Source organism: Nicotiana attenuata, chromosome 4, assembly GCF_001879085.1.
Source record: "Nicotiana attenuata strain UT chromosome 4, NIATTr2, whole genome shotgun sequence".
In the NCBI taxonomy this organism is placed as follows: domain Eukaryota; kingdom Viridiplantae; phylum Streptophyta; class Magnoliopsida; order Solanales; family Solanaceae; genus Nicotiana; species Nicotiana attenuata.
The window spans coordinates 9,542,566-9,552,782 of record NC_031992.1 but is presented as its reverse complement, the minus strand read 5'-3'; the positions used below and the strand labels follow the sequence as shown (position 1 = coordinate 9,552,782).

At 35.8% G+C, this 10,217-nt stretch overlaps 1 protein-coding gene across 1 annotated transcript; it reads right to left on the bottom strand.

Moving 5' to 3' along the window:
* LOC109225090 lies at window positions 1,881-2,887 on the bottom strand. Its single transcript, XM_019389685.1, has 3 exons — window positions 2,443-2,887; window positions 2,114-2,250; window positions 1,881-2,027 (listed from the first exon to the last, which is right to left on the bottom strand). Exons 1-3 carry the CDS (start codon window positions 2,885-2,887, stop codon window positions 1,881-1,883), a joined length of 729 nt encoding a protein of 242 aa, XP_019245230.1.

The following is a 10,217-nucleotide window of genomic DNA, read 5'->3' as shown; positions in this document are numbered from 1 at the left end:
ACAGCTTGAATACATGGTTTGGGAAGTTGTTACTTACAAAGCCAGGAGGTTGTTTCACGTATATTTCTTCAGAGATATATCCATTTAGGAAGGCGCTTTTTACATCCATTTGAAATAGCCTGAATCCTTTATGATTAGCAAAAGCAAGTAGTATTCGAATGGATTCTAATCTTGCTACAGGTGCAAATGTTTCATCGTAGTCGATTCCCTCTTGCTGAGTGTAACCTTGAGCAACTAGTCTTGCTTTGTTACGAACTACTTGACCAGATTCATTCAGCTTATTTCTGAAAACCCATTTAGTTCCACAATGGAAGCATTTGATGGTTTTGGAACCAAATCCCACACTTTATTTCTTTCAAATTGATCGAGTTCATCTTTCATAGATTTGACCTCGTAGTCATCTTTAAGGGCTTCATCAACCTTTTTTGGATCAAGTTGTGATATTAAGGCCATGTGAGAGTTGAGCTTGTGAGATTTTCTGGTAGTGATACCTCCTTGTGGATTTCCAATGATGAACTTGTGGGGATATCTAGGTTCAGTTTTCCATTCACTTGGAACACCTGTGACTGGCTCCATTTCCACTGTGGTTGACTATTCAGTAGAAAACGGTTCCTGGATTTCAATGTGCTCCTCAGTTGACTGATTTTGCCGATTGGTCGACTGATCATGACTGCCTTTTCTTGTAATAACAAACTTTGGGACAATAGAGATTTCCTCATCTTCAGGATGTTTTTCATTCCTTAAGCGAGGGTTAGTATCCACAAAAACAACATGAATGGATTTCTCAATGCATAAAGTTCTTTTATTGAATACTCTATATGCTCTACTTGAGCGAGAATATCCAAGAAAAATCCTTCATCGCTTTTTGGATCAAACTTACCCAAATTGTCTTTCCATTATTGTGAATGAAGCATTTGCATCCAAATGGGTGGAAGTAACTGATGTTGGGTTTCTTACCATTCCATAGCTCATATGGAGTCTTTTTAAGAATGGGTCGAATCAGACATCTGTTGATAATATAACATGCTCTGCTTACAGCTTCTGCCCAGAAGTGGTGAGGTAGAGAGTTTTCCACAATCATGGTTCTTGCTATGTCCTACAAAGTTCGGTTTTTACGTTCTACCACTCCATTCTGTTGAGGTGATCTTGGTGAAAATAAGCTGTGAGAGATTCGTTGATCATTATAGAAGTTTTCAAAGGCTCTGCTTTCAAACTCTCCTCCATGGTCACTACTGATCGTAGAAATGTAATATCCCTTTTTCACATTGTACCTTCTTATAGAAGACTTTAAAATTTCTTAGGGCTTCATCTTTGTGGCTCAGAAAAATTACCCAAGTGAAACGAGAAAAATCATCTACGATAACAAAAGCATATTTTCTACCACCAATACTAGTAATTCTAGTTGGACCAAACAAATCCATATGCAAGAGTTGAAGAGGTTTAGTAGTAGAAATAATATTTTTGATTTTAAAAGATGAATGAGTTTGTTTTCCTAATTGACATACATCACAAATATGATCTTTTGAAAAATCTAGTTTTGGAAGACCAATGACAAGATCGCATTTAGAAAGTTTTTGAATAGTATGCATGCTAGCCTGGCCAAGCTTTCTATACCATACCCAGGTATCATCAATCATAGAAGCTAGAGAAATTTGATTATTAAGACTATCTATGTTATTGATATTATAAACATTCCTGTCTCTATTTTCATAAAGAATAACTTTACCTGATTCGTCCTCAATAACAATGTTTTTTAAAATGAACCTCATAGTCATTTTTATATAGTTGACTGATACTGAGAAGGTGGTAACCAAGTTCATCAACCAGGTATACTTCGTCTACATCACATGTTGAGCTGAGAGGGACTCTTCCAACAACAATTACATCCCTTTTGATTTGTCTCCAAACGTGGCAGTTCCTCCATCTAGTTTGGTGACCGTCTTGAACAGTTGTTTGTCACCAGTCATATGTATGGAACATGCGCTATCAAGATACCATTCCACTTTTCTATTCTTCTTGCAATGGTCCTGCAAAAAAAAGGAAAATTACTTGTTTTTAGGTACCCAAGCCTGCTTGGGTCCTGAATGGTTAGTGTTCTAAGTATTAGCTTGACTAGAGGGCTTGGGTTGCCAGACCCATCTCCTGCTGTTCTTAAACCTGCAATGGTTAGAGGTATGACCGAGTTTTCCATAGTAGAAACATGAGGGGTTATTAGAATTTTCAGAGGCTTTTTCTCCTCTGATTCTAAAACTGCAATGGTTAGAGTTGTGCCCATTTTTACCACAGTACATAAAGAAGGATTCTAGTTCTAGTCGGAGATTTGCGATGAACAGACTGATTTGATCTAACTGAACTATGACTGGTGGATTTTCGTAATCCATTCAGTTGAAATTGAAGTTCATCAACTTCATCTTAAAGCATATCTCTCTCAATTTCACATACTTCCAACTTCAAAGCCCAATCTTTCTTTTCTCTGGATTTTTCGAAGTTCATTCAGAACTTTCTCAATATCTGCAAGAGCAATGTCAATAAATTCTTGAAGTTCATGATAGTTAGGACATGTAGGAAGGCGTACCTCACTTTTACCTACGTCTACCATGATACCAAGTTCACCTGAGTCTTCATCGCTATCTTCATTAATGGACATGAAGCACATGTTAGCGATTTCTTCATGATCAGATTCTTCTTCATCACTCCAAGATCCAAAGGATTTCTTCTTTTGAAAGTTCCTGCTAAGTTTCTTTTTCAGTTTAGGGCATTCAGCTTGGATGTGTCCATGTTTTCCACACTTGTAGCATCTTCCATCATTTTTGTCGTTATCATTATTCATCTTCCCTTTTCCGAAGTTTGATTTACCTCTTCTGCTATTTCTGTTCTTCTTCATCATGCTTGTTACAACTTTGGAAAGCATAGGTATGTTCTCATCTTTTTCTCCTCCTCCTTCTTCTTCTTCTTCATTTTCTTATTCAGCCACGGTTGCTTTAAATGCGACTGTCTTCTTTTTTCCTTGTTGAACTTGCCTGTCTAAGTGTGTTTTCTCAAACGCAATTAGATCACCTCTAAGTTCATCATAGGACATTTTGTCAAGAACTTGACATTCCAGAGCAATGACTTTGGGTTGCCAGATCATGGGAAGACCTCTCATAATTTTTCTGACCTATTCTCCACATTTGATTGGTCAACCAAATGATTTTAAGTCTCCAAGGATTTTGTTGAACCTGGAAAACATTTCCTCTACTGATTCTCCTTCCTTTATTTGAAATAATTCATAGTCTCGAATCGAACTAGGACAAATCCTTGTTTCTTTCGTATGTGACCTCTAATTTATCCCATATTTCCTTTGCAGTTTCATGGCTTGATATCTTTTTATATTATTCTCCACTGATAGCATTGTACAGAAGATTTTTTGCCTTAGCATTCACTTGTATGACAGCTGATTGTTCATCAGTGTAATCATCTAAATCAAGAGGATCAGATGATATTATGACTTGACCATTGTCACCCTTCTTTGGTGGAATTGGAAGATTTTCCTTTTTGATCACGCGCCAAACTTTAATGTCATATGACATAGTGTAGGTCTCCATGCGTACTTTCCAGTGAGAAAAGTGATGATCATTGAAGTACGGGGGTCGTACCTGAGAAGTTCCTTCTTGGAATAGAGTTTCAACGACTGTATTTGATCCCATGATCTTTTCTTCACTTGCTATTAAGCAAAGTTCGTGAGCCTTGCTCTGATATGAATTAAAAGTACAAGAGAGGGGTTTATTGTAATTAATTTAAAAACTTAGTCGACTTTGCTTTATCAGCAGGTTTGATTGACGATAAAAACTAAATTGCAAGGAATTTAAAGACTGAGAACACATGAGTTTTATATTGGTTCAATACCGGTGTGGTACCTACATCCAGTTCCCTTGGGTCACAAGGGTTCTCTTAGCTCTTCAATAGTTGGTTACAGTAGCAGTGGTTTTATGGATCGTTCACCACCAACGATTTTCGGCGACAATGTTTTATAAGCTGACACAACTCTTGTTTTACTTCCTAACACTTCCTATCTTTTGAGACACTAGTAAACTTAGAAATACAATATTTGTACTAAGAACTAGGAAGGCATAGAAAACAGTGATAAGTTGCATAATTGAATTCTTGAGTCTGCCAATCTTCTTATAGGAGAGTTTTGAGTAGCCGTTGCAGATTGACCCTTGATTGAGGCACAAAATATTCTAAGAGATTTGACCCAAGGGGTGCCTCCGAATCCTGTACAAGAGATGGGCTGGATTCATTTACGTCCTTCCTTTTCATATCCATAATCAAGGGAGTGATTTGTTGCTTGACTTGGTCGATCGATCTTCATTATCTCCAGATTCCAAATCAATCCTTGAAGTAGGTCCTGACTTCCTTTAGCGGCTGCACTTGATTTGTTTCCTTTTTGATGGCCTTGACGTCCTTTGATTTAGCATTGCTCTGACTTCCTTTAGCGGCTGCACTTGATTTTGTTTCCTTTTTGATGGCCTTGATGTCCTTTGATTTAGCATTGTTCTTGATGCATTTGATCTTGTTTCCTTTCTGATGTCTTTAACAAAAGGACTTACTTTGAAGTGGTACTGCCCTCCTAATTTCTTGCAATTAAATGGATACTGTTAGATTTGTACTATTGTCATCATTGAAACTTAGGTGTAGCAACTTCCTTGGTAGTGTTGAAGCACATAACACTGGTGGCTATTTCTCTGGATACAGAGTTTGTTATCCAGGCCTTCACCATATCATTCCACTATGGGAAATAAGATGATTCGAAAGAGGGTTATTGTGAAATTCTCCCGTCTAACATACTGAGTTTATTCTTTGTAGAGAGAGACATGAGCATACTACTATGCCAATGGACAAATCCACACCCATTGAATGGTATAGATACTAATTGTCTACCAGGATTATCAGATGGGTGGATATAGAATGGGTGAGAAGGGTTTAGGGTAAATGGAACAAAACCGTTGGAGATAGATGAAGGTTCAGCATTATCCATAAGACTACCCATAATGTGGACCACAAACCCAACATTTGAGCAGAGTTTAACAAGTAGAATTACACTAAACTTTCAGGTATAAGATGCTGACAGAATATCAATTGCATGCAAGCCAGAACCTGCACAATCTCGGAGAAAACAGGCAAAAAAGATATTACCAACCTTCTTCTAGAACCCGAAGAAGTAAGGTCTTGTCTACATGCAAACCCTAGAAAACGATTGAAACCGGGAAATCGTCGAGAATCCTTGAACAGCTGAAGATTCCTAGTGGAATGAGTTATTCGAAGTTGTAAGTGAAGAAATCCCCAAATTTATCGGCTAAAATTGAAGATCGACAGGTCCGTTGTGGGGATCGATCGAGAACCAAAACTGATAAGATTTTTTGGGGAAGAATACATCAGAGTAAAGCTCATAACGAGAGGAATCGAAATTCCCTCTATGATACCATGTTAGCTTGGAGTTGTACGAGCTATGGCGGATTAAAAAAGAAAGAAACCCTAGATGGAAGAGAGAAGAAGAGGGAGATGGAGATAAAGAAATGAGTCGGTCAATTATGTTTTGACCAATCTATCTATTATTTCTTACTGTGGGCTTCTATATACATGTACAGTTGTAAATCGATAAAACTAAAATCAAAGGAGATATTTACAAACTAGAATAAAGAAGACAATACAAAGAATTGGGCCGCCTCTCTTATTGGACCTGTTGATTTCCTTTATCAGATTGGGCCGGAGATATATTTGGGTTAACAAAGTACTTTTAAGAAACATATTTTTGAGAAAAAATACTTTTTAAAATAAGTTGCTTTTATAAGCTTGGCCAAACATGTTATTAGCCGTGCTTGTACATGAAATAACGTACTGAAGAAACGAACGAGAAGGCCAAAAGCCAATCGATTATGGTAATCATATATAAGATCTCAAAAATGACTATTTTTTTCCTGTAACTGATGTCATGATTATGACATCAGTAAGATTGCGTAGTTTAATTTGGTCTGTAATATGGATAAATATGCTCACTTTATATAAAAGTGAATTCCCAATTATTTATTCCTTAACTCATAAACAAACCCTTGGGTGACTCCGAATCTGAACAACGAATTCTTATGACCTTATCTAGTCACCACCTTTATACTTTCTTTAACATACCACAGTAACAATTTACTATAATTAATATATAATTCTTCTTTTGAACAAAAAAATCTTTATTTTGTTTTTGTTATTTCTAGTTTATCTTCAATAATTTTAATAATTGTGTTGAAACGTTTATGACTTCTTAAGCCAATCCTGAAATGCAGACTTATTAATATAAATTACTAATAAGAAATCCATATATTCTTATTGATGAGGTTTGAAATTTACATAGCAATTAAAAATATTCTAAAAGATCTTAATAATGACTCTATCTCCAAATTAACCGGGCGGAACCCAAAAAATCCTAACACGTACCTAAAAAATAATACACGGTTAATCCCTACTCAGACATAGCATCAAATTTATCCACATGATACTTGAATAACTATCACCTTTAATTCAAAGGTGTATTCGGTTTCTCTAAGTTATCATTATCTTATAATTGCAATAAGTAAAAAACGAAACAAGACGTAAAATTGACCTTTAAATGTCATTAAAAAATGAGTTGTTACTCAAAATATGAAAAGGAAAAGTTCTTGAAAATTCTGAAAACTCGAATATGCATCTTACACAATGACTATGGATTAATTTAGTTGAAAAATATAAGAATAAAGTTCCACGAGAATATTCTGCACCTAGTGAACTAAGTCATATATCTATTCTTGGGTTTGTCCAATTACTCATCCATCACAGAATCAGCATTCAATCACACAAAAACGTAAAACATTCTCTATTTCTGATAATTTTCAGCTCAAAACAGTACAACATGTTGGATTTATTTCGACCTAGGAACATCATAAAATGTACCTGCGGTCAAGTACCTTTGACTGAGGAGCAGCTGACCAATATTTTCAAGGCGTACGATTCAAACCGCGATGGCTACCTTTCCACAGAAGAACTCAGGGCGGCTTTCCGGGAGCTAGGATCCATTTTTCCAGGATATCGAGCTGTCCGAGCCCTTCACCGTGTTGATAGGAATGGTGATGGTCTTATTGATAAGAAGGAGTTGGAACAGTTGGTCCAGTACGCAAGCAAACGTGGTTATAGTCTAAGAAATGCTTGTTCGGCCAGCAAGTAGCTTGGATATATAGAGAAGGTGATTATGAGGGAATTTTCAGTCCTTGTGACCTTCAAGTTTGTTATAAAGTATGTGTGTGGGTGTGTATTTGGTAGGTTTCTTTTTCTTGTCAGTTCACTGTTACACTTGTACTAGTGGAATAAAGAGAAATTTTACATGTGAGTCGCATAACATATTATGTGAGTCTAGTTTATTTCTTGACAAGTCGGTGAAGAAGCTGAATGGCTCCGAAATTTTTGGAAGATATTCCACTGTGGTCCAAACCGTTGGCACTAATATGTATACATTGTGATAATCACGCAGCAAAGGGTTGGGAGCATTATGTATAACGGGAAATCCCGTCATATACCGTTAGGCAATTACTCTCTAGAGGAATTATCACGATTGACTACGCGAAGTTAAGCGATAATGTGTCAGATCCACCTACGAAAGGCTTAACTAGAGAGGTAGTTGAAAGAAATCAAAGGGAATGGAACTATAGCCAAGAACAAGTCAATGTGGCTATGAGGGAATTTTCTGTCCTTGTGACCTACAAGGTTTGTTACGTATAAAATATGTGTGTGGGTATGTATTTGGTAGTTTTGTTTTTCTTGTCAGTTCACTGTTACAGATACTGTTATTTCTTGTACTCTGTAAAATTTAGTACGTACTAAATATACATAAAACTATACAAGTATTATGTGTGGATATTAGTCTCATCTCTGGGTATGATGATTTAACGTGAAATGCCCAAAATAAGAAGAAAGAAAACAAAACAAAAAAAATTGCTTGCTAAGTTTCAAAATTGTGACATGGTACGTAGGTTGTGTAAAATTACTATACTTTTCTTATACACAGGTAATGTTGATTTTACAATCACTCTTAACGGCTTGAGAGCATTATATTCCTTTGATACACTTTTAGTTCGAATTTATTCCATAAGAAGTGAAAGTTAGGCTGTCATTTCTAATAATTTGCGTAAAAGTGAAGCTTGTTAGTGATATATTTTTATAAAATGCGAGTAATTTCATCATAAGGCAATGGGTGCATTGATGAGGATGAAATCAACAACCTTGTGCAGTTTGCGCAGAAGCACTTGGGTATTAGGATTGTGTTTTGAAGTGGTCTTTGTGTGTCAAAAGCTAAACTAGTAACAAGTATCTATTGTTAAAATAAAACCTCTCAGTGAGTTGGTGTTTACTGTTTACTAGTAACAAGTATCTATTGTTAAAAAAATAAAATGTCTCCGTGAGTTGGTGTTTACTGTTTACTAGTTTTAATATCACATTTTGAGTCTACTTGTGTATATATATTCCTGTTATAATCGAAATAATCAGGTGTCATGCGAAAGCTAATAAAGCTAATCTTGAACGATGATAAATTAGATAACAAAAGAGAAATATACCAAAAGAGACACAAACATTTAACGTAATTCAGTCAATTGGCCTACATCCACGGGGAAGATGAGCAATGTTGAAGTTTTTAAGCTAAAATAGGCTTAAAAGGTGGTGGATGAGAAATGGAGGGAGAATAAAATATTTGAGATTCATTTGAGATTCCCTCCTTGACAATAGGACATTGTCCCATATTGGAAGAGGAAAAGGTTTTTTATGGGTATACATACAATTGCTCTTCTTTTAGCTCTTAAAGTGTTAAGAAAAAGGCAATCCTCGCGCCGTCTTCGTTGCTCGGCTTCGAATTTGGATTTGGACAATTGATTGATAAATTTTTTGGACCAAATTTATTTGTTAATAGTAAATATTAACGTAATATTATTAAATATCCGTTTTTTGTAAACAAAAAATTAATATTAAATCCAACGGAATAGTAAGCGTTTTCCGTTTTTGTAACGAAAAATTAAGTTTCCTCCTCGTTAAGAATTCCCGGTTTATTGTTGCGTAAATAGTCATTTACGCTATGGCCGTTTTACGTAAACAGCCCTTCTGAAGAGATGCACCTCTTCAATCTGAGTTCAACATATTGGCTATAAATAGCAGTCCATTCTCTCATATTTTCCATACAAATTTCTGAGTTCTCCTCCTTTCTTCTGCATTATTTTAACTACAAAGAAAGCATCAGTAAATGTGATTTGCTACCGATCTCTGTGTTCGCTGCAACACTGGGGTTTGAAGTACCGCTACACCAGTGTGTAATTCGTTCCATCCTAGGAGAAAATAATCCACAACCTTAGGTACTAAGAGGGGATTAAATTCCCTAAGGAAACATTATGAATTCAGTGGACTCGGATTAAATTCTGTTTGTTTACATTTCTATTTATACGTTATTTTATCTTCTCCAAAATTATTTTATAAATACAGTTTACTAACAAGTCAAGGAGGGAATCTCAAATGAATCTCAAATATTTCATTTTTCCTCCATTTTCCATTCACCCTCTTTTAAGCATTTTTAGCTTATAAACCTCAACAAGCAATCCACTATATAAAAGAGTTTACAAAATATCGAGAGAATAACCTTACGAAGAGGCAAACACAAATGGCAGGCTAACACTTGTCCCGAAATTCTCCCCCTAAACAAGACTCTCAAACCCCATATGGCTACATATTGTGGATGCTACAAAAGGAAGAATCCTCTATTTATTGAAATCCAAACTTTTTCCCCCAAGAAAAGGGACTAGCCAAATAAAAAAGATCTATAATTTCCGTCTAAGAAAAGAAAAACCCACATATGTAGTCTTTTCCTTCATAAGATAGGAAAACCAAATATGGTAAGAAAATTAGAACAACCACCTAACAATTCCAGACTTTGTTTATTTTCTATTTCACTTTCTCTTACTCCCTCACATTTCTATGGATAACTCCTTTATATTGTACTTCACATTTAATACGTAGCCTAAAGCTGAAAAATGCTAAAAGCTTTTGAAGAAGCATTCAAATAGCCAAAGTTCAGGAATTCTACTTAGTAAGGAACCTAAACACATGATTTTTTTTTTCTCTCAAAGTCAGACCAAGCCTTATGACGAAAGGAGGAGACAAGGCGGATCACCTGTCTA

Excerpts from the sequence above, each read along its gene's own strand:
- LOC109225090 (XM_019389685.1), bottom strand. The coding sequence starts at position 2,887 with ATGATGAAGAAGAACAGAAATAGCAGAAGAGGTAAATCAAACTTCGGA. Across the intron at positions 2,251-2,442 it reads ATTGGGCTTTGAAGTTGGAA|TTTTAGAATCAGAGGAGAAA; the intron begins GTATGTGAAATT and ends TAACCATTGCAG. Across the intron at positions 2,028-2,113 it reads CTGGCAACCCAAGCCCTCTA|GACCATTGCAAGAAGAATAG; the intron begins GTCAAGCTAATA and ends TTTTTTTTGCAG.